This window comes from Stomoxys calcitrans, chromosome 5, assembly GCF_963082655.1.
Source record: "Stomoxys calcitrans chromosome 5, idStoCalc2.1, whole genome shotgun sequence".
Classification (NCBI taxonomy): domain Eukaryota; kingdom Metazoa; phylum Arthropoda; class Insecta; order Diptera; family Muscidae; genus Stomoxys; species Stomoxys calcitrans.
Genome location: NC_081556.1, coordinates 139,545,720 through 139,571,021, shown reverse-complemented (window position 1 = coordinate 139,571,021; position 25,302 = coordinate 139,545,720). Strand labels below are relative to the sequence as shown.

General features: G+C 39.3%; 2 protein-coding genes across 4 annotated transcripts; one reads left to right on the top strand and one right to left on the bottom strand.

The window, feature by feature from the left end:
• Positions 1-1,855: 1,855 nt before the first annotated feature.
• LOC106090798 (zinc finger Ran-binding domain-containing protein 2) lies at positions 1,856-3,855 on the bottom strand. Its single transcript, XM_013257103.2, has 3 exons — positions 3,615-3,855; positions 3,179-3,423; positions 1,856-2,679 (listed from the first exon to the last, which is right to left on the bottom strand). The coding sequence occupies exons 1-3, from the start codon at positions 3,662-3,664 to the stop codon at positions 1,943-1,945; spliced, it is 1,032 nt and encodes a 343-aa protein (XP_013112557.2). The 5' UTR covers positions 3,665-3,855; the 3' UTR covers positions 1,856-1,942.
• An 824-nt stretch (positions 3,856-4,679) lies between these two features.
• On the top strand, positions 4,680-25,302 carry LOC106090795 (probable serine/threonine-protein kinase clkA). 3 transcript variants are annotated; one of them, XR_009398378.1, is made up of 4 exons: positions 4,680-5,345; positions 11,990-13,066; positions 17,392-24,351; positions 24,416-25,302. XR_009398378.1 is itself a non-coding variant. In XM_013257101.2 (4 exons), exons 1-4 carry the CDS (start codon positions 5,008-5,010, stop codon positions 24,280-24,282), a joined length of 2,433 nt encoding a protein of 810 aa, XP_013112555.2. In that variant the 5' UTR covers positions 4,680-5,007; the 3' UTR covers positions 24,283-25,300. The 3 variants fall into 3 exon arrangements, 2 of the variants coding, with proteins under 2 accessions (XP_013112555.2, XP_013112554.2); XM_013257101.2 differs by having other exon boundaries at positions 17,392-18,406; positions 24,280-25,300; XM_013257100.2 differs by having other exon boundaries at positions 17,392-25,302.

The window sequence follows — 25,302 nt, the reverse complement described above, 5'->3', positions numbered from 1 at the left end:
GTCATTGGCAGACATGCTAACCACTGCACCAAGATGGCCTCCAATGAGAGCCTTGATGGGGAAACATCAGCTTAGGCCCCCAGGGCGAGCCCGAAAAAAACCGACTTGATATTCGTGTTCCTGGGGTAATTTTAGTGAAAAGCTAAAAATGTGTCTACATCGTTTCACTTATCCGTACAATTCCATGGCAGCCGATTGTACCGGATTGACCCGATGAAGTCCTTCATCGGCAAGGGCTGCCACCTCAGTGTACAACACACTGCTACAACAGCAACAACTTATCCGTAATTTTTAGTTAAGCGTGGTTCGGATTAGTGCAATTCGTTTTCACTTAAGCGTTAAGACAAATGAAAGAAAAATTACAAATTATATAAGAAACAAATTGAATTGAAAAAGTGCAATGTTCTGTAGCGGTCTTTAAAAGTCAGAAATAACTATTGGCGAAATGACTAGATCTTTTTTGCAAATTTGTTTGTTTCTTTTAAAAAAGAAATTTATGTTCGAATACCTTTTGCAGTTAAGCGGTATTTTCAGTTAAACGATATTTCACCTTAGCGATTTCAAATGCATTGAAAAACGTCAAAAATTTGCAAGTTTCACTTAAGCGGAATTTTTCTCTTAAGCGTTGTTGTTGTTGCTTCTGTAGCCACATTTTCATGTGGAGTTGGCGATCCTCGTCAAGCTACTTTATGTGAGCAAGCTCGTTCCGGTCCTTAGTACCGAACGCCATTACTTAAAGGCGCCAATAACTCGCCCTTGCCATATCGATCACAGACACTCAGTATTTGTGCAAGAGCCGGTGCCGTCCCTCCTCTCACTGATACTATCCGCTGAATGTCTGTGAATGCCGTTGCAGCTACTCCGTACGGAGCATTCCACTATCCGCAACCTGTGGACGCAATAGACGCCCGGTAGCTAGGAGCTAAGCTTCTCGTGTCAGCAATGAATACCACACAGACCGGACCCAATTGTTCCAGCCTGTGTAGTTCTCACAATTATCCCTTACCGAGATAAAATTTTGAAACAGGTTTACACAGATCATAAAAAACTAGTCAATTATCTGTCTCTCTATCAAGTTTCACTTAAGCGGAATTTTTCTCTTAAGCGTTGTTATTGGTGTAGCAGCTCCTGTATGTGAGTTGTTATTGTTGTAGCAGCTCTCTTAAGCTTATTACAGTTATGCGGTTTCGTGTAGTTGCCTCTTAAAATTTTGAAGCAGGTTTACTCATATCATAAAAGCTAGTCAATTATCTGTTCTCCCCTTATAAAATCGGCTGAAGTGAGCCATAAATTGACTGATTGATTTAGTGTATACGCCCAGAAGACTTAAGGTGGATCTACATTGTATAGAGCGTGAGGTCAAGCGCTACAAGAGAGAATGTCTAGATCAAACGGCATATCAAGCGGGTCTAGCCAACATTCATACAGACGCTGTAGCAGATGCGGTGCATAGCTGCCAGGTGAACTTGGTTCTTTGGAGAACAACCGCCTCCTTTTGTACCTGAAGAAATTGAACTCCCCCTGTAAGCCAGAGTAGTTTTGACTCATTTACAAACCGGGAGATGCAGTCGCCTCAACTACAGAGCAAGTATTGATACCAACGGGCTGGATGTGTCTCCCGATTGCAACTGCCCAGCCAGACTAACTCAACTAAGACCCACACCCCCGGGCGCACCCCATCTTAATCGTCCTGGATCTGGACATTCAACAGTTTACGGTATTTTTTATGTTTGCACTTACCAAAACAAGTTGTTGAGAATCCAACTGAAATAATTATTGAAAACAAAAATTGATCTTCAGTTTCAACTTTTTACAAAACTGTCCTCAATCCTCAGCTGGAACAATTGATGCGAAATATTTTTCAAAATTGCTGTACTTCAAACTTCATAATTTCATATTTAAATCAACACAAAATGGATTTAGTATTTATGCTAAAAAATTTTTAACGTCTACGTCGTGAAGAGGAGGATCTCGAACGGGATCTGGATCGTGGCGAACGGGAGCGAGTTCGAGAACGGGAGCGTGAACGCTTATGGGAACGTGGTGACTTTGAATGCTTGCGTGACGAACTTGAATTTCGGCTTCGGTTGCGTTTAGATGATGGTGAACGCGTGGAACTGTGGGACTTTGAGCGCGATTTAGAATGTTGATTGAGATGGTGGCGTTGATTTGATGAAGACGTTTTAGTTTTATCGCGGGAAGGCGAACGATGACGTTGGCTTTGTACCTTATTGTTTCTGCGAGGACTGCGACTTGATGAACGAGAACGTTTGCGACCGCGTTTTTTAAGAGATTTGGATGATGTAGATGAGGACGATGAAGATGATGACGAGGAACTTGAGGAAGATTCAAAACTTCGAGATCTTCTTCCCCTGGGTGATGTTTCGTCCTTTTTGGGCTTAGACTTGCTATCGTTTGATTTGGTATGAGCAGGTTCTGCATCGTCGTCCTCTTCCTCTCCAAATAGATCGTATTTGGCTAGATCGTCGTCGCTGCCCTCTTCTTCTTCCTCCTCCTCATCTTCCTCATTTCGTTCCTTTTGTGAACTTTTCCCCGAATCCACAGAGTTGTTATTCTTCTTACGCTTCTTTAGACGACCAAATTCGTCATACTCACTGTCAGATTCAACATGTTCTTTATACTCCACAACACCACGATCATTGTAGCCGCCACCAAATCCTGAAATTTTGTTCATTAAAAAAATTGTAAACAAGATCTTACAAGATATTATAAAAGTGAAATTACAAGGACACAATGTAAAAATTTTAAACACAAAGCCTAACACCAGGTATTACCTATTTCCTTAATCCTATCTATAGCATCACATATCATTTTATACCACATTTGTTGATCCCTTTGGTCCTTGTTGGACGCACACCACCAATAGCAGATTATGAGAAAGACCTACCTAAAAACGCAGAGCTACCCTGCGTATGGTGTAGCAAACTGAACTCATATCGCTCAAGTTTGGATGATACCATTTCCATGCATGCGACAAAGGAACCCATGACATCAATCATCTATTTACATGCCCTGGAAAACCTACTAGTCTGACTTCAAAATCACTATGGACCGTTCCAATTAAGCGGCCAGATTCTTAGAATCAATCAATATCTATACTTACAGCTACTTACGGTGCATATAACAACAACAGACCCACTTTCTATATAGTACTCACCCGTTCTTTCTTCATTGTCAATAACTTTGGGTGCATTACACATATTACATGTTTGCCGGCGAGCCCAATTGACATTGCCACATTTGCTACATTGCCAATCTTCGGCGCTGAATAGACCCCTTGACTTCTCTGCAGCCGCTTTTCCGATCTCGGCGCCGAGTTTTCTAGAGCTTCCTCGTTCCGTACTGCGGGATCGACGACATTTGTTACACTGGTTACGTCGCCCAAAATTAAGGTGCCGACAGCTGTGCGGGAATGATAATTAAAACAAAATCGCAGTGCCACAGTCACCCATAAGTAGTTCAATAATTTGAAGGGCACCGGAAAGACACGATCAAATAAGAAAGAATTAGATTAGTACTTTTTTTATATCGATTTTGCATTTGGACTTTATTGGGTGTGTGGTTTCTATTTAAGCGTCCAAAGCACCACTCACGTTACATCGCCACAAGTCCAATCCCCACTGCCATCTACGTTGGAAGACATCCTTGGTTTGTTGCAAAAAGGTAATAGGGGACCAGTTTCCTGGGATTGTAGTGATTTAGGAATTTACAATAAGAATATCCTTTAAGAACCTCCTGTGTTCAATTCTCAGTAGTTTCGCAGCTTCTCATTTTTTCGTATACACTCGTCTAAAGGGTTGTTCACACTTGAGAGAATTTTTGCACAATCGATAACAACAAGGGGCACGAACACTTTTCGCTATAAACAATTGGCGATTCTAGCGGCGTCGCCTGTGTATTACCTAAATTTGAGCATGAACGGCTGTCAATGGCTATGGTTGTACATTTTAGTACTACATAGTACGCCAGAGAGTTTTTCAAATAAATAAGTCTCTCTAACTTTACATGGAACAGTATGATGCGTGGTCATTGTAATAGGATTGGTCTATAGACTATGGTTTTATGGATTAAAAAGATGGTCTCACGGGAACATCTGTTAAAAGCCGGCCAGGTTCGACGGTATTAAGATGACAGATTTTTGTTTGCATTCTCTTTGTTGTTATCTTCTTTCTCGCATATTCTCTGTTCATGTACGCACACATATACATACAAGCACACAAATTTCTTTGCGTGTGTTGGCAAAAGTACGATCAGCTTGATGACAAGATGGCGGATTGCACGATATGATTTGTGGTTGTTGCTCAAATGAGACCACCTTTAATTGCCACGTTTGACGGTATTAAGATGCCAGATTTTTGTTAGCATTCTCCTTGTTGTCATCTTCTTTCTCACATATTCTCAGCTCATTTACGCACTCGTAGGATAAAATATCAGTACTTGTACTGCTTAGTTATCGATAACATTGAATAATTAGTAGCGTTTAATTTTGGTTTGCACTATTTAATTACTATAATAAAACACAGCAAATAATGTATTATGATGTGTCGTGCAAACTTTGATTTTCCTTCCTATAATTTTCTTGCAAATTCTCGCAAAATCGATAAAAAAAAACCGATTTGTATTTTTTAAAATCGATTAATTTGCAGAAAATTTCACCACTGAAACCAACAACAACAACGTCCGTAAAAGACGCATTTTTTCTCTGTGTCTCGTTTTTCGTTTTTTGTACATAATATTTAATATTTACTAAAAAAATCCTTCAAATATATTTGCTACAAGTGCTTTGACCAAAAGATTATTAAATCGTTTATAGACTTACCTTAACCTACATCGTTTTTAGCATCAAGCAGGTGAGAGAAACAAGAGCAGCAAATTAGCGAGTGGAGTGAGTGACGTCTTCATAATTCTGCGCTGCTGCTAAAAGCAAAATTTGCGTCAGGCTAAGACAAAGGAAACGGATAAAGGCTCAACGCTTGTAACCCACGCATGGCCAACATGATAACCAACAATAACAATCCGAATTGTCTGGGCAATAGCATACCGGTGGTCGCGACAGCCGGACCGACAGGTACAAATCCAAATATGAGTGCAAAAGACGTCGTTGGAGGTCATGGTGTGGGTGGCATATCTAACCTGCGTGAAATTAGTGATTACTTGCTGCCCAACGGTGTAATGAGTTTGGCTCCAGGTCAGTGCCCTTATGATCATATAATTGAAATGATACGCGGCCTGGATCTGGAGGATGATGGTATCACAATGAATCACAAAATAAAATCTATCGAGACTGATTTTTGCAACATCGTCCGGGATGAAAATATGCTTTGGTAAGTTTACCCCAAAACTATTAATACTGCGCAAACATGTAAACAAAAATGTTGTTTTCCTTTTCCAAATGCCAATCCAATCCATATTGGCAGCATATTATTTGAGGTTATGTCGGGAAGATAATGGTCTGCGGGAGGAGGTGGGTTTTTGCTTGCTACTGCTATTTTGTTATAGAGGGATTATAGCGGATTATAGCTGGTGAATGAATGTGTAGAGCACTAATAGAAAATATCACACAATCAGCGTTGTTTATGTTGTTACCATAACTGACATTTTTAGACTCGCCTGTACGCTTATGCCTATTTAATTTTGTTGCGTGACCCACTGTGCAAATAGATGGTCACAATGCCGATTGTTTTCCATCTAATTTAGATACTATATAGCAGCAGACGTACATATTTTGATATCTGGTTTGTTGTCGTTCTTTGCTAAGCGCTTTACATGCTCTTTATTATTGTTTTTGTTTCTCGCTTGTCGTGAATCATTAATAACAAGCGATTCTGTTCCGCTGCTCTCATACGGTTTGTTTTGTTTGCTAAAAATGGCGGTAATTTTTTAGTGAAACCAAAATCAAAGCATTTGTGGTATAATTTAAATTTTTATGGTATAAGAAGGAGAATTGAAAAAAGGGTTGGTTGTGTTGCGCCTGTGAGAGATAGAGCGTCCTTTAGGACTTTGAAAGCTATTTTGGACCACATATTTTTTGTTGTTGGTTTGACTTTATTATCTTCAAGATAGGTGTGGGGAAATAAGAATCTTTTGTCAATCCCATGGCAGCCGGTTGTACGTACCGTATTGACCCGGTATATTCTCATCGGCAAGGGCTGTCGCCTCAGTATACAACACACGGCTACAACAACAGCAGGCTTTTGTCTTTTTTTAAAAGTATAGAGAAATAGCTTCTCAGCTGCCAAGTTGATTTAAAAATCACTTGATATTAACTATTTCGTTTGACTAGGTGGTAGCCCGGCATGCTGTGAGTAGCTCGGTCCTCTTTGAACCGGAACGAGCTTGCTCACCTAGAGGACCTGGGCGAGGATCGCCACCTCCACATGTAAACTTGGCAACAAAAACAACTAAGTGGAAGAATTTCAGTTTGATTGTATATTTTCACTTTATTTTTTATGCCATGTAAATGGCATAGCAGTCATGTAAAGATTTCGTTCCAAGGAGGTGTCGTCCTGCGGTACATATTTCGGACTAGGCTAAAAAAGGAAGTCCCTTAGCATTGAGCTTTAGCTTGAATTGGACAGCATTCATTGATATGTGATAAGTTTCGTTCTCTGTTCCTTAATGGAATGTTCATGGCATTCAATTTGCAATAAATCGTTAAGATCGAATCTGTCATCTATGTGATGGTTTGATTGTCCTCTATATGGAAATAAGGAACCCAGCTATTTCCCCGGGCAGTACTAAGGAAATGCATATAGCATTTTATATTGCATATTTCTGACATGCTTAGCCATTTTTGTTCATTCGGAGGGTGGTGGGATCCTTGTAAGCATACAGATAGATTAATTTCTGAAATTATCCTGTCCCTGCTGCTACCTAATTTCCATCTTAAGGCCGTTCAAGTGTAGTAAGGATTATGGAACTTTAAAAAAATAAAATATATGGTAAGGACTCATTTAATAGTTTAAAGGCACAACAAGTAATTATTTACCATGGGCTTTTATTTAATTAAAATCAAAGTGCGTTTATTTTTCCCTATAGACTGGAGGGCGGCTGGATCGATTTTCTTGAAATTTTTACGAATTTGTGTAGGATGGTCTGAAAGCAACGACTTAATTTTTCGCTCCTTAACCTGAAATATACCTCCCAACAAGACTGCTGAACCGATTTTCTTGAAACTTTTATATATTTGTGTAAGATGGTCTGAAAGGAACAATAGGCTAATTAATTAGCCTCTCCCAAATTTTCCTCCCTCCATTTAATCGGAATAAGAGGATTCGAGGGGATTTTATTCCCTAAAAATAAACTACCAGTGATATTTCAGAATCGGTCTGTATGAAGTTTATTAGGAGGCCGCCGTAGCGCAGAGGTTAGCATGTCCGCCTATGACGCTGAACTTTTGGGTTCGAATCGTGGCGAAACCATCAGAAAGAATTTTTCAGCGGCGGTTTTCCCCTCCTAATGCTGGCAACATTTGTGAGGTACTATGTCATGTAAAACTTCTTTCTAAAAAGGTGTCGCACTGCGGCAAGCTGTTCGGACACGGATATAAAAATGAGGTCCCTTATCATTGATGATGCAAAATTTACAATTGAAGTTTATTATGACATTTTTGACTGGTAAGAAATTCGCCTTTCGAGCTTGCTTACCTTGGAACTTGATCGCTTCCTCCATTTACGAAAATGTGGCTACAACAATACCAACCAAAACGTTTCGGGTCGTGTCAACCTCAGTGGAAGCGTTAATCTCTTTTTTACGCTCCAAACTTTCCGTGCTTGTTATAGCCCTAATGGCCATCTAACTGTCCGTAAAGATGTGCAAAACCAACGTTCTCGCGTTTACACCGTACCACCTTACGTAATACGTGATAGCCTGGACATCCGCTTGCAAGACAGTATTATGGTCAGGCAATCGGAAACTGATCTCATATTGTGGGATTTAAATGTAGATTTATAGGTGCACTATATGCGCTAGTTTTGATCCATTTGTGTGGCCTGAACAACCAATGCCACAGTTCCGTCAATCCAAGAGGTGCAGCATTTGTGTGGCCTGAACAACCAATGCCAGAGTTCCGTCAATCCAAGAGGTGCAGCACTGACACTCTACGTCAAGCGTCGTTAAGGTTATGCGATTTGCTACCTCTTTCCTTCCATCCAGGTTTTCTATCATCGCCCCGATTATTCCAAGACGGTATGACCTGCGCCTACTTCCTATCCATTTTTCCATCGTCTTAAATCTCATGGCCCCAATGACTGCCTCATACTTAATCTGTCGGACATCTAAAGGGTGATTAAAATTTAAGTACAGATGTTGGTTTGGAATAATTTTAACGCTTTGCTCGACTATGTATCTTTACATGGTTCAAATGTAATTCGTCTTAAATTGAGAAATGTCAAATGAAATTTAGAAAAAAAAACTTGGCGTATAAGTTGTCCTTATAATTGAACCACCCTTTAGAATAGTATCCAGTGCTCTAGTAGGCGTGGATCTTTTCACCCCGCCTATGAGAAGACGAAATTTTCTCTAAACATGTTATATTGTCTTGATGTTGCACCTTTTCTCAATAGTAGAAAAAACTACTGAGGCATAAGTATGCATTGCTTTTATCGCGCCCCTGCAGAGCCAGTGGACTCTCCTTGGATTCAGGCCCCATTTCGAGCCTCAGTGTCGTCTACATGGTACCCAACATCTATGAGTCTTCTTTGTAGATTATTTCTGACACTTTCCATTCAGTTTTCTGTCCGAGATCACTGCCAAATATTTGATTTTAAGGGATATAGAAATCCTTCTGATAAGGGAACGTGGCGTTTCAAATTGGCTCACCTTTGTCTTCCACAAAAAAGATCTGATTATGTCATATCCTAGTTATGCCAGAATATTAACTGGCATGTACCTTAAAGGTATGTTTTTCAAGTTATACCAGAAATCAGAAATCATATGGGCAAAGGCTGTTGTTTTTGTAGTCACACTTGCATGTGCAGGTAGCGATTCTCGGTCAAGCTCCTATAGATGAGCAATCTCGTTATGGTCCATACGACCAATCGCTGCGGGAAAATGATGATCATTGGCGCCAATAACTCGTCTTGTCATATCGAGCATCAAAGTCGGTGGAACCCGGCTTTTCACTGAGACTATTCGATACCGCTGATTGTTCGCGACTGCAGTTGTAGCTACTCCATATGAAGCTTTCCATTATCCGCAAGCTGTGGACTGCGCCCGGTAGCTGCCAGCTAAGCTTTTCGTGATAACGAAGAACATCACACAGTTTCAGCATGTGTGATGCTCATAGTTATCCCTTGCCAGGCAGGTGTGAATAGGCTTGGCCTTTGCCGACGACGTCGTTATTATGTGTAGGTCACCGGAAAAAGCAATTGCAGCCTTTTAAAGAATCGAAAGAGAGTCAGTGACAATGGGTCTGGCAATAAATGGAGATAAAATGAAATGTATGGTTTCAACTCCCAAAACGCCATATACAACCGATCAGATAAAGAATATGGAGAAAGTTGAGAACCATAGTTATCCTGTGCCGCAAGAACATGATGGCCATTGATTTTTTCAAGTTGTTTATCGTGCATTATAGGCACTCGGTATTTAAGCAAGAGCCGATGCCGCCCGTTCTCTGACTGAGACTATCCATTTGATACCATTAATATCCAACTTTGCTTCTCGAGATAACGATGGACACCACACAGACCTAAGCACTAGGTTCCAAACTTCGGTGGTGCTCAGAATTATCCCATCGCGGTATGAGCGTTTTATAATTTCGTATTCTTTCTGATCTCATAAAATCGGATTTTAGTTATATATAGATCGATCTCCAAACTTAAAGTCATTATTCAATAAATTGGACATTTCTCATCCGATTTGGCACAGTGAGTTCTGGTAGACCCCTATTCATTTCTTTGAAGTGCGGTTCAGATCGGACTATATTTGTATATAGCTGCCCTATAGACCGACCACCCGATCTCCCGATATAAGGTATTGAGACCATAAAAGGATCATTTATTACCCGAATTGGATGACATTTGGCACAGTGTGTGTTATGGTAGACCCTTATCCATTTCTGTCAAATGTGGTACAGATCGGACCTTATTTGGATATATTGGGTTGCCTAAAAAGTAATTGCGGATTTTTTAAAAGAAAGTAAATGCATTTTTAATAAAACTTAGAATGAACTTTTATCAAATATACTTTTTTTACACTTTTTTTCTATAGCAGGCTAAAAGTAACAGCTGATAACTGACAGAAGAAAGAATGCAATTACAGAGTCACAAGCTGTGAAAAAATTTGTCAACGCCGACTATATGAAAAATCCGCAATTACTTTTTGGCCAACCCAATAGATGCCATATATACCGATTTCCCGATATTATGCAATAAGCCTATAAAAGGAGCATTTTTCATCCTATTTCGATGAAATTTGGCACATCAAGTTCCGCCATCCCTCTAATCCTTTTTGTTGAATATCGTCCAGATTGGACCATATTTTGATATAGCTCCCATATAGACCGATCTTCCAAAAAGAGTATTGAGCCCATAAAACGAGCATTTTTCATCCGATTTTGATGAAATGTGAAACAGTGCCATTTGATAGATCTCTACACTTGTTTGTTGAATGTCGTCCAGATCGGACCATATTTGGATATGGCTGCCATATAGACCGATCTCCCGATATAGAGTATTGAGCCCATAAAAGGAGCATTTTTCATCCGATTTGCATGAAATTTGAAACAGTGCCATTTGATAGATCTCTTCACTTGTTCTCTCTTCACTTGTTGAATATCGTCCATGGACGATATTCAACAAACAAGTGGTTTAGATGGGTGTCAAAACGCACTGTTTCAAATTTCATCAAAATCGAATGAAAAATGCTTGTTTTATGGGCTCAATACTCTATTTCGGGAGATCGGTCTATATGGCAGCTATATCCAAATATGGTCCGATCTGGACGATATTCAACGAAAAAGTTTAGAGGGTACCAGTACTCGCTGTGCCAAATTTCATCTAAAAAGGATGACAAATTCTCCTTTTATAATAGGCTCATTACACAATATCGGGAGATCGGTATGTATGGCAGCTATATCCAAATATTGTCCGAAACAGTGCCATTTCATAGACCTCTACCTTTATGGTCCATATCGTTTTATATCTTGATATTACTTCCAAATAACATAAGAATAAAATGATTTAAGCATAAAACTGGTTACAACGGTTATTTCGGGTTCCCTTCAAAATTATCTGGTTTTCTAAATTCAGTTAAAAAATAACGGTTTATTGACCATTCTGTTTCAGCATCATGAAAACCTCTGTGGCACGGTGGCCTCCACACCAGCATACCATGCGCAAAAACAAAAATATATTCAGTTTTTGGAAATTAAGACCAGAGGGGAGAGTCTGCAGATGTCCAAATTGTCTGCACCTAAGCCAATGACTACGCCGACTCGTTATGCTCGTTTGGTAAACATTGCAGTAGTTCACACCAGTTTATCAAATATTATAATTTTTTTGCAAGATTTTTGAATTATGGGCGGTACACCTTATAGCAAATACAAAAATTTAAAATTTTTTGTCAAAATACCATTCAGATACTGCTGGAAGACTTCTTACAAGTAATAAGGACTTGCCTGGTCAAGTTGTAGCCTTCTTTTTATTTTTTTACGTATATAGATTTTTAACAGTCGTATTTAGTCCCAGCGAAATGGATAACATCCATTAAAAAATCTTAACTTTTTGTTTTATTCGTTAATTTTTTAATTAAATACAAAATAATTTAGGCAATTACCCGTGGTCAAGAGGTTGTGTATCCAAACGGAATTGTTTGTTTGCCATACATTTTCTTGGCGGTGATAATAACTATGTCACAACAAGAAATTAAATTTAATTAACATTTATGAACATGCGTGTGTGTGTGTGTGTGTGTGTGTGTAAGATCCATATTCATTGCCTTGTCATTATTTTTGTTGTCTTTGCAGCGAATCAATGGCTTACATCAATGACAAAGCCCTGGAAGATGGAGAAACAGCTTTAAAATTTGCTCTACTCTTTGCCTCACGCAACTTTGATGTACTTGCCATGAAGGAAACTAAGGTGCGCACCGCCATGTTGACACTCCTACAAAAGAATTTTGTCAACTCGGATACTTATCGTCTGTATGACCGTGAGCGTCTGTATAATTCAATAACATTATTGGGTGAATATTACCATCGTGTTCGTTTAGCCGATAATGCACCCATCACAATACTTGGCGAATCATTGCTTAGTCTGCTGATTCGCGAGATCAGCGAAGAGAAGAATGTGAATAATGTTAAACTAGCCAAATTAATATTGTCACAAATCACCATAAATGGTGGCCTATTGCGTAATTTACACAATTCCGATTTGTCGCAACTTTTGTATCACATTCGTAAGAATTTAATCGAACAGCCCAATCTGAAGCCGAATGTGAAAGCCATTATGTTAATGACTTTGGACTTGTTCTACAGCAATTTCGAGAGTTTGGGCTCCCAATTGGAAGTGATGTATGAGAAATACTTAATAATGGAGGATGACGATGTCGAAGATATGGGCAATAACAATCAGAACCAATCGTCGCCAACACAGTCTCAACCAACAAATCAATTGCAGCAATCACCACAACAGCTAACACAATATAGCAATACCTGCCCTGGCTCACAACGTCAAAGTCATCATTCAGGCTATGACGAAAATCCACTGCCATCGTCCTCGAATAATACCAGCTATGAGAATGGTGATTCGGGCAATGTAAACGATAATACAGAAGAAGATCAAGACAATTATAAAAATTGGACGGATCAAGTATGTGAGGACTCATTGGAGGAATGCGATCTAAATGTGGGAGGTGGAGTAGTAGGAGGAGGAGGAGGCAACGGCAGTACTGGCAGATATCAAAATAATCATGGCGATGATAGGGATCAATTGCATTCTTCCAATAGTCGTTATGATAATGATCCAGATAGGCAAAGTCGTAATTCTAGGCGTTCCTATCAACCTAGACAATCGCCGAGACCCTTAAATCAAAACTATAACAGGTATGATTGAGGATGATTAACAAGCTTAGATTTAAAAAAGTATATTTTAAATTTATTTTATTATTATTGTAACCCATTTCTCGATTAAAAATGCCGAACACATGCGACACATTAAAATAAAAAAAAAATCCTATGCAAAAGGAATCGAATTCTACTCCTTGTGTACTACTAAGGAATTGGAAAGAAAATACACTAAATGACAAAATATTCCAAGTGTATGTGTGACTTTAATGACAAATATCGCTACCAGTTCATTTTTAATTTACCAAAACCCTCCGCTAATAACAAACAAAGGAACAAATTTATATATGCAATATGGAGGTAATTTTAGTGCATTGACGCTGAAAGTCTTGGTTTAAATCCTGGAAAAACAGCAGAAAATGTTTTCAGCTGTGCTTATTCAATCATATTTGTGAGTTACGGTGAGGTAAACCAATAGAACGCCTGTCAGGGCTCCAATAATTCTAACAGGGAATCTCAAAATATGGATTTTAAGTTTCAGTAAAATAAGACAAAAAATGAGGTTCATAGTTCTCAAGAAGTCAACTCCTAAGTAAGTGATCTTGGACAAGAAACTAAACTGGAACCGTCACATTCAGGAGCGTACTGAGAAGGCCCACAGGTGTTGGGCACTATTTAGACGGAACGTAGGTTCGAAATGGCTTTGAATTCGAGGATAGTCCACTGCCTATTGAAGAGCGTGTTGGACCCAAACTAACATACGCACCTCAGTAGTTTGGTGGACTGTGATGCAGAAAAGTGTCAAGTTAGGATAATACAACAGATTCAGAGAGCATATTGTCTTGGCATAGTATAATCGATGGCACTAGCGATATTTTTGGTTTTGGCTGAATACAGGTTGATATTTTTTCTATCGATGCTATCGGAAAATTTCCACTATTTGCAAAATTGAACAAACTATTGTCGATCCGATCCTGAATGTATCCCAATCTTAATTTTTCAAACTTTTTTCTGGTTAAGTGTTTCAAGTATCGTTCGAATCGGCCTATAAACTGATATAGCATCCTTATTAAATCTCCCGATTTTACTTCTTGAGCCTATAGAGGGCGCAATTTTCATACGATTGGGCTAATATTTTGTAAATTTTTTTTTTTTCAATTTCCAAATTTCAACAGCCTTTATTAAATTTGGTTAAAATCGGTCCATGCATTGATTTTGCTTGTATATATATCGATCTGCTGATTTTTACATCTCATTTTCATTTTAAATATAGTAGTTATAATATTATTATTAGAAAAATCGAAAAAATCTAATGTTGGTAATATCGATAGTTTGCCAGCTCTATGTCATAGGCGGTGATAGAGAAAAGTCCAAGTTGGGATAATACAACAGGTTGGATGCCTTTGAGACTTAGGCGATGATAGGGTGGATAGGGGCGATGAGAACAGCGCATTCTTGGGTGGCTTTGAGACTTAGGCGATGGCAGAGTGGATGTACAAGTATATCATACCCAGTGTTGCAGTTTTGGGTAGGTTCCTACCAAAATTGGTAGGTTTTTATTATATTGGTAGGTTGGTAGGCTGACCTCAATTTTTGGTAGGTTTTTCCAACAAATAAATACCACGGAAAACAGGGCTATGTGGTCAGATCTGGCCCATACTGAGAAATTGAGGGGTTCATGTAGCTCACTGTAACGGCGAAAATGGGTATTAAAAACGCATTTAAGGGTTCAAACACTTAAATCGGGAGATCGCTTCTCCAAACGCAGCACGGCTGTTCATTGAAATTGGGGCAAAAATACGACTTTACGAACTCAAGATTTTTTATCGGAAGATATAAGTAAAGGGTGCTATATCGAGATATGGATCATCTTTAAAATTAAGGCTGTAGAGTGATTTCAACAGACAGACTATTCGGTCCGATCCTATATCGATCCTGTATGGATTCGGTACAATAACATACACGGCATTTTTGGCTTCCAGAACATTTGGCAGGTTTTGGTTGGGTTAAGTAGGATTTTTCTTAAATTTGGGTAGGAAATGATGTTCTTGAGTGGTATGATCACTATAGGTAACCTGAATGGATTTGAAGAGGTTTTAGATCGGACACTTAGATAACACTTCAGGTGGAATGCGAGACACTGCTGCCAGCTCAGGTCTTTAATTAAAGGAACTCTGGTATTAGTATCAAAAAGTTCAAGCTACACGGATGGATCAAAGCTAGATGACTGAGTGAAGATATACATTGACGTCCCAGGAGCTGACATCTCTTTCCGACTGCGTGTCCATAATACGGTCCTGTAGACAGAGATCCGGGCGATTAGGGAATGCGCGAGGATGTCGATTGTGAACAGTAAGATGGCCACCAGGGCTATAACAACCAGGACGGTGAGCTCACGGACGTTTTTGAAGTGAAGAAAGAGATTAACGCCTTCTCTGAGGATGGCAGAATCCACATCAATTATGGCCGAACCAGAGCGGAGTAAGGCGAAATGAGAGGCAGACTATTTAGCCTTGAAGGTCAGGGTACCTTGGTGAACCCGGCGACGCACATCCTAGTTTAGGGAGTTGGACGAAAAAATCCTATGGGGAGATCCGAATTGTGAGAAGACAAGGCTATTACTGAAAGGATGTAAAAAGGAGATCAGTATAACTTCTGGTATCATTACGGATAACATAAGACTACGGACGCACTTACACAGAATAGTTGCGCAAGTGATAGCGTGTGTGGGTAAGGTGATGAAACGTTGAGACGTTTTCTATGTCATTGTGGTAACCCAAAAAAACGAACCTGTAAAAATTAGGGGTCAAGCAACCTGAGGGAACCGTATTTGGGACAATATGCATATATTTTGTAAAATATATTTGTATAGTTCATTTGCAAATTTTCCCAGGAACATTCCATTGAGGAATAGGGACAAACTTCAAATAGGGACAAGTATCAAAGATTGCTCTCCTATTCAATTCGAAGCGAGTTTAAAGCGACAACTCTTAAGAGACATCTCTACATGACATAGTACCGTTGAAAATTCTTCCGACGGTTTTGCAAGGAATCGAACCCAATGTGTTATCTTATGAGGCTGGATAGGATAACACTTTGAACACTTTGAACTCTTTGCTACCCTGACTCCATATGTGTCCACCGTACATATGGGACATCCAATTTTTGGCGTCAAAGTAAAGTCAATCACTTCTCGAGGAAATTGTAACGAAATTAATTTTTATTTGGCACCCTGGAAACAATTATTGTTGTAGCAGTGTGTTTTACACTGAGACGGCAGCCGTTGCCGATGAAGGACTGCATCGGGTCAATCCGGTACATTCAACTGGCTGCCATGTGGTTGAACAAGCATTTGGCCATGGCTATAGCATTCGCGTTCGATGGACCGGCTGACCTTCAATGTATGGCAAGCAGCCGAAAAGGGTGATTTTTATGAGTTTAAATCTGTTATTGTATTTATCGAAGTAGAATTGTTTAAACCACTTAGGCAATTTTTTCCATAGCAATACCAAAGTAGCGACAGACCAAAACTTCTGATGGAAATCGAATGCATGACCCTGCACTTGTTTTGCAGACACATTCGCTTTCGATGCACTTTCCGATTGATGCAACGGCTGACCACTACGTTTTCAATGCATCCAAAAAATGCTTTGCATGACCCCGCACTTGGAATCCAAACTTGCTACGTAATCGAGGGGTCGTTTTTATTCTATAGAACACTGAAACTAAAAACTATTCCTGTTTAGCAGGATACTGTTGTTGCCACATTTGTTGTTGTTATAGCCACATTTGCATGCGAAGGTGGAGATCCTCGTCAAGCTCTTATAATGGCAAGCTCGTCCCGGTCTAAATCACCGATCGCGGTAGGAATATGATTGCATTGGTTATTTAAAGCCGCCAATAACTCGCCTCGTCATATCAAGTATCATGGGCACTTAGTTTTTAAGCAACAGCTGCTGCCCGGACAATCAGCTGCTGCTGATTGTCCGCAATTTCAATTTCGGCTACACCGTATAGGAAGCATTCCACTATCCGCAACCTGTGGATTCACCCGGCAGTTCCCAGCTAAGCTTCTCGTGACAACGATGAACACCAAACAGATTGGAGCTCAAAGTCCCAGCCAGCTTGTTTGGTGGTCATAGTTATGCCAAGCAGGGATGTAGCGATCCTCGTATAGCTTCACAGGACAAAAACTCGTCTTGGCACATTTCACATCATAGGCACTTACTATTTTAGGAAGAGCCGGTGCCGCCCGGCCTCTAACTCGATACCTGGTCACTGTGAATTTATTATAATATGCAAAATACATTTGTTATGTTTTGTATTTTCTGATTAAACCTATGTTCCTCTTCTTATTTTTGCAGACAAAATGAAAACTCATACCAGAATGCACGCGATTCCCAAAATAGTGGCAATGAGGAGCGCGACGAATCTAAACCCCTGCCGCGTTGGAGAGCGCCACGTTTCAATCGTGACGATCAACACAAAGACAATAGGGGACGTAATGCTCAAAGACGCTTTAGTGCCAGTTTCGATGATGATCGCCAAAGTGTGCGCAGTGATGGTGGCAGCATACGTTTGTACAGCATCAATGATCGGCTCAAACATGCTCAAGAAAAAATCGAACGTTCGGGCAATTCGTCCACATACTCCGGCATTGCAAACTCAAATTGGGATCGTCAATCGCAGAGAGATGATCGCAGCGAACGTTCGTACATGAGCAATTATGAACGCGGCAGTAATCATCGTCGAGGTGGACGCCATTACAATCAGAGGCCGATGTATGATAAGCCGCCACGGTTTCAGAAAAACAAAGGGGCAAATAACGGGGGTGAGAATAAGAATCAATCGTCGGAGACATGGAGGCGTTCCAACAGCAATCTAAAGTACTATGATGAGAATTCCTCGTACAACAATACAAACGGTCCCGAATCGAATAGTCGCAGTTCGTCACGTGCTCGCACTTTGCCTAGACCGGCCAAATCGAGGATGGAAGGTGGTACAAACAATTCCTTCAGGCGCAGTCAAAGTCCCAACAGTTATCAGAGGGGTGGTGGTGGCGGTGGCAATGGCGGTGGCATGGGAGGAAATCACCACAACAGTCACAACAATAACCATCACAACAAAAACCGAACACGCCAGTTCGGAAATAGATACAGCAGTCAAAGTAGTTTAGCAAGTGAAGCATCCAGTACATTAGATCGCCATCATCATCAGCGAAATCGCTCGTTTTCACGACGCAATCCTTCCATGCAACACCACCAGCAACCACCAAAAGAACTACCCCAACAACAGCCACAAAATCTCCCACCACCACCACGCAAGGAGAAAGAGAACGAAGATGATTGGACAGATAACGAGGCAACAAATAGCGAATTGGTACGTAATGCTCGTGAAACTACTAATTACATGAATTATCTATCGTCAAAATAATATGTTTGGTTTGTAATTTAACCCCAAAACCAAAAGCAATTCTACAACAAAAAGAAAACAAACGTTGCTCTTTATAATGTAAGGGAAATAATGCATTAGTAATGAGTGTAGACACCATTCTAAGTAACATTTACAAAATTTACAATATGCAAAATCAAACCAAGCATCCTCCATATAGAGTTATGTTGTATGTGTTTTGTCCCCAAATTTTTAACTTTCATTTAGATACACATACATACTACCTACTATCTACCTATCTAACAACAATCTATCAATTTATATTGTAAATCTCTCTCACTCCTACTCTCTCTCTCTATGAATGTATGTACGAGTATGTTTGTTTGTGTTTCGTGCGTGTATTATATTTTGTTTAAACATGTAGGCACTTAAAATGGATCACTTTCTAAATTATTGATAAAACTACCTGCCATGAACAACACTATTGTGTTATATAGAAGATAGTGATGGGGATAAATGTACATTGTATGTTGTCAACTTTTTTTTTTGTATTTTTTGTGTATATATATTTTTTTTAGATACCCTAGATTTGTATCCAAAAATGTTTTGCATTAGATTTGCATTAGAATTCAATAATTGTTTATATGTATCATTGACTTTGTGCATGGGGTTCCCCACATAAACTATTAGTAATATAAATCTATGACAATATTGGTTACAAATGTAGATACTTAGAGATCCTTTATAATTCAAATCGTATCATAGAATATCTCCGAAATTGTTTAAAAAAATCCAATCGATATAAAACGATATAAAACCACTTTATGATACTTGTGGGGTTGCAATGCAAAAAACAAACGGACCTTTAAACATGAGAGCCATGCGTGTGTTTTGGAAGTGGACACAAATTTAAGCAAACATCACCTGTGTGATGTATAGAAACTTTGTACTTTTGTGGCGAAATCGAATTCATTCATCGAAATCAAATGAGACTGCAAGACACTGTTGCCAGAGGCACAGTCGTTGGTTGAACGAACTCTGGTATTGCCATTTGGTAGTTTGTATTTTGTAGACTTATTCACATACTGCCTTGTCCCCTTTCTTGTGTACGGGACATAGTATGCTTAGGTTCCAATCATCGGGTATGCGTTCTTCTAACCAAATTGCGCAGACGAGCTGATGCATACGCCTGATCAGCGTGTCGCCTCCGGTCTAAAACAGTTCAGCCGGCAGCCCATCGGCTCCTGCTGCCTTATTGTTTTTCAGCGGCACAATCTTGGAGTGACCGAACTCTTGTATTGACATTTGTAAGTTCATTCAATGATGGATCCAAGCAAGAGGAGAGCGTGGGTTTCTGGGCGATCATGGCATGTTGAGGTGTTATGGTGTTAACGCGAAGACGTCGACTGTGAATATCTTTACGGACAGTAAACTGCCCATCATGGCAATAACAACCTGGATGGTAATGTCACGAACAGTCTTGGAGTGTAAGAAGAAGATTAACGCCTTCGCTGAGGATGCTATGATCGGCATTGTTTGGTTACCGTACCAAAGCCATGATCGGCATTGTTTGGTTACCGTGTCAAAACGGAGTAAGGCAGAATGAGAGAGATCAGACTTTTTATCCCTGAAGGCCAGAGGAAGCCTTTCGGGGCGACGCAGCCTCAGTTAAGGACATGGGCATCGAATGCATATACATGACACTGGACAACGAAAATTCTATGGGAAGGATCGGATCGTGAAAAAACGAGACTATTACAGAAAGGATGTAAAAAGGAGATCAGTAAGCATTTGGTACCTTAAGGGGACACAGGAGTACGAGCTCAATTATGCAGAATAGGTGCGTTTAGTGATAGCATGTGTAGGGCATGTGGGAAAATGATATGAAGTTGGATCATTTCATTCTATAGCAGACGCAACCTCTTAGGTGGGGACACAATACCAGTCATTTTAAAATTTCTAGTAGTGAGGCCACCGTTAGCATGTCCGCCTGTGCAGAGGATAGCATGTTCGCCTATGTTCGAGTCCTAGGGAGACCATAACAATTTTTTTTTCAACGGTGGTTTACCCCTCCTAATGCTGGCAACATTTGTGAGGTACTATGCCATTCCAGTTCCTTAGTGGAATGTTCATGGGCAATATTTGCAATTTGCAGGTAGTGAAGCAAATAAAATTGTTTTGTGCATCGTATATGGGCAAAAACCGCACATAATTTCGTTTGCCCGCGGGCAAAGGAAAGACGAACAGAGAAAGCAACTTCCTGTGGCTTCGTTCAGACAGTGCACCACAAATATTTGTTGTATCACCGCCAATGTCTGTTTATAACTGTTATGTTCTTACGAGATGGTCGATCAATAGAAAGTCGATGTTTAAAACATAACAATCAATTTATTTATTTAAACAATACTTTAAATGATATTAATGAAAAATAAAAGGTAATTAAGCAAGTATGATGAAATTGTCTTTAAGTGATGTGCATTGGTTGGCGGTTACAACTTGACTCAGCGTGTGTGCAGAAATACAAAAACTGTTGAGCCAGCTGCGCTGCCATGAAGTTGCCAGATTATTACAATAAAACAGAATATTGTTAGGGTTACCGTAACAATAACTGTATGGAGAAACCATAGGAGAACAAATATGCTACTTTTTTTATTATCTTCACTCATTCACACTTAATTTCGTTGAAAAAATAACAACACCAACTTGTAACAGAAACTGAATTTTACTTATTTGTACTCACTGAATGTTAAAAAATTACCAAATTGTTGCAATCAGTTGTAACTGGGCATGAGGCGTCAGCCCTTGCATATGAAGGGGTCAATCCTGTACGTACAACCGGCTCCATGGGATTGGTGTATGTCTTGGCTTAGGTGTATGTCCATAGTGGCATGGGCGGATTAATATCTGCATCCTCTTTTCAACCCAATCTAACCTACCCCCGACTAATGTTAGCGACATTTGGAGTAGAACCTATATCTACAAGTGAATCTATTTAAGAGGAATTAGTTGAAGGTGTTGGAAAAAAAGCCGGAGATCGCTGCTTTCATATGAAAATATGTGATTATAACAACATCAATATGAGGAGACCAAGATCCTTAAGGCAAAATGAGCATGTATCGTTCGAGATACTATCCATAATGCTACCTTTGATGTAACACAAAACTTCATAACACCAATCAACTATTTAGATACCCTGGAAGCGAGCTTTTTTGACTGCAGAGTCACGGTAAACCGCTCCTAGTCTTGAGCTGGAGCTAGACCTGGTGACCATAGCCGGGTCAGAATTATCTCAAAATCAATCAATCTGTATACTCACAGCGATTATTGCTAAACCAACAATAAGGTGGCCGCTCAAACTACTTAGAGCCTGGACCGTGTCCAGAGGCGGGCGTTGGTGTTGATTGGAAATAGTAGGGTATCCAACTCTATTGTTTCCCTTGAACATCGTCGAAATGTGGGTTGTGTGGCGCTGTTCTATAGATTCTTCCACGGTGTGTGTTCTTCGGAAATCAGTCTTCTGATTCCTGACTTGAGGTTGTTTGTAAGAAATACAAAATTTTCCAAAAGCGCGCACCGGTTTGTAATCCATTGGCCAGCTGATCGGACTACAGAGAGAATTCTTTTTTCACAAGGACGGTTCGTATGTGGAATCGACTTCCGGCGTATGTTTTTCTCGCTACGTACGTCAAGTGTCAATAAACACTACACACCCTTTCCCGCTTCTATCCTCTCCAACGCAATGCACTGCATATATGGGGGAAATCCCCTGCGTGTTGGTTGATTGAAAAAAAAACATTATCGTTCAATCGTCGCATACAATCTCAATTTCGTCTGTTGGGTGTTGTACCGAGTACAGGCGGAGGTTTAACAGTCCCGGCTTTGATTTTGCATACCCAAATACGAACACGCAATTAATAAGTCATCCAGCCTGGTTTGGCTGGTGGGACTTGTTGGGGCTATCCACTAAAAAGCGTGGCATGGCTTATCGTATCGAAAGCTTTCGATAGTCGATAGATTATTATGAAATCGGTGCTAATGTTCACCACATTGAAAGTTTCCAACAAGGCTCGGAAAGAGTACCGCATCAAGTGCCACTGGTGGGAGAAGAAAAATCGGTTTCAATAGATTTTTTTGAAAATATTTGAGTGCATGACACACATTACCGATATATGTTAATTTACTATAGGTCGATAACAAACCACAAACCGAGATTTGGCGCCAAAAGTCGATCACACAATTTAGTAATCAATTAATCGATTTTTTAAGATTATAGGGCAACTTCAAAACGCTTTTAAGATTGTTTTCAACTTAAAAACTAGAAGAAAACTTTCTTTGATTATTTTTTTGGATTTTTTTTTTAACTAGAAGAAAACTTTGTTTGATTCTTTTATCGATTTTTTTAAAGATAAAAAGGCCTGGCTATGCTCTCGTAAATGTACCGTAAATGTAGAATAAATGTATGGTAAATGTAAAGAGGCAATTATGCTTATTATAAAACGTAGCATTTGATTTGAAATAATTTTATTAACAAAAAAAAACTTGAAGGTGAGGGAGGATCTGACGTCGGAAAATTTTAGGCAAACCTCAAGGGCAGATCGGAGGAGACGGCCCTCCACGAAATGGTGCGAGAAGTCGAGACGTCTCTCTTATTGAAAGAGTACGCGATGGCGTCTTTTCTGAATATTGTAAGGGCATTTTATAACGAGGAGATGGGTCGACAGTCGCAACCCTGAACCGCAAGGGGGTTGAACTGAGTTTCTCCCTGTGTGATTGTATGCTACATGACAGGGCTATCAACGTGGACTTCGGAGGCGGGCGATAAGGGGAACGCCTCAAGGGTGGGGTGTTCTCGGGATTCGCTTTCCCGGGAGAGAAGAATGGATAGTTAATACTGTGTTTGAAGAGAATGATACCTTGATCTTGATAGATAGCTCCGAGATGGAGACAGGGACTGAATTGGGGCCATACTCCGACAGACAAAACATCGGTACGTCAGTGAGACTGCCGGACGAGTGTATGTCCTTTTGGGCAAAGCTCTGTGCTATAACGATAGCCGACGCCTACGACTGTACCGTATGTGACGCTTACCCCCTACTATCTTCTTGTAATTTCTTTTTATCACAAATTTTTCATTTTTTCATTTTCTTTTCACCACAGATCAGACTGGCCACCGAGTGAATTCACCTTTTCATGGTGGGCTACCCATTCAGCGTTAACCTAAGCTATTAACAATAAATTGTGATAAATTCCACAGAGAAATCATAAAATAGGAGAAAAGCTGTTTTCTAAATTTAATTTTTGGTTTTGTTCAAACTTCAAATTTTGTCAGCTGACACGAAAACGGAATGTTAAAATTTGTTTTTACTGATCTCTACTTTCCGATTACCATCGTCAGACGTTCGGTAATCATTTGTATGTGTATTCATAAGCCAAAACAAAACAGCTGACACGTTTTCCTACATTTACGGTATATTTACGAGAGCATAACCAGGCCTAAAGGGTAACTTAAAAAGGTGTTTTTTTTTATTTAACGATTTTTGGTTCCATGTTTCATATGAATGCACTACACATATTGTTTCAATGTGGGGGAGTGCTGGTTATATAATTCCTATTATCATATTACTACTAACTTGTCAAAGATTCATTTCCTACAAATGTTTGTCGTTTTTCCCTATGCCACTTTTTGTATAAATGTTGTAAGGGATGATCTGAATGTATGCTCACAGAACTACGATGTTGCATGACAAACCTTAATAGTCTCCTTATTTGGATAGAAAGTTGCATGTTTTTAAATAAAAAAGGAAAAATTAATAAGAAAACACAAAATATTTTTCAATATAATGTTTTTGTTCTATTTCTAGTGATTATTTAGGAGCCATTCTAGTTTTACGCAAAGTTGTTGAAGAAACCTCGATATGTTTTTTGCCAACGTCGTATGTATTTTGCGAATAATTTACACAACAAAAATGCTAAACGTTTGCTACTACTGCAAAATAGGAATATAGGACCCTATTACGGAAGCCATCTTCTTTCCCATAACCACCAACCAAGAAGTGAGTGGACTTAAAACGAGTTTTTTTTTTGTATTTCTTTAATGTTTATTGCGAGAAACAAAACAAACAAGTATCCGCAAGCAAGATAGAGAAATAGAAGAAGTTTGAGAGAGAGAGAGAGAGAATAAATGAGAGACATACTTATAAGCGAGAGAAAGCATGTAGTTTAAGCGTTATCGTATGTTATAGCAATGCAGAGAATATATATGTATTTAAGAATGAGATATAACAAATTTCTACATTATATAACTGATGATGATGATGATGTTGAGGATCGATCAATCCAATCGTGTGTATGTATTTTAAAGATGAAACGTATCAAACTACATTATTTAAATGGTCTGAAAGTTAAAACAAAAAACTTATCTTCAAACAACAACTTATATTAATATTAATAATAAAAATTATAATTATAATAAATAAAAATCACAGTAATTGTAATTATTAGATTATTGTCTTTGTTAACAAATTAAGCTTTCATTCATACACTAAGTTTAAGTAGCCATTGTTTAATAATACAAAGAAAATCGCCAGCCACATTTCATATCATAGACAATGTGGTCGGTGGTCGTTTAACAATTTCCATATTACATTTATCATTGCCGCCCCCCACAACCCCTGTCTGTCAACCTCCAACTGCTCCCTCCTTCCCTTTTCATCCTGCTAGTTACACAATAATAGAGTTTTATAAGATTGTGGCATGTTTATCATTTTAATTTTGAATAAAAACCAGTTGTAAAAATTCATACATACATATATAAATATATACTACAAACATAGAAACATAGAAAAACAAATAAAGTCATTTTAAATGGCCTATTTTACGCAGTA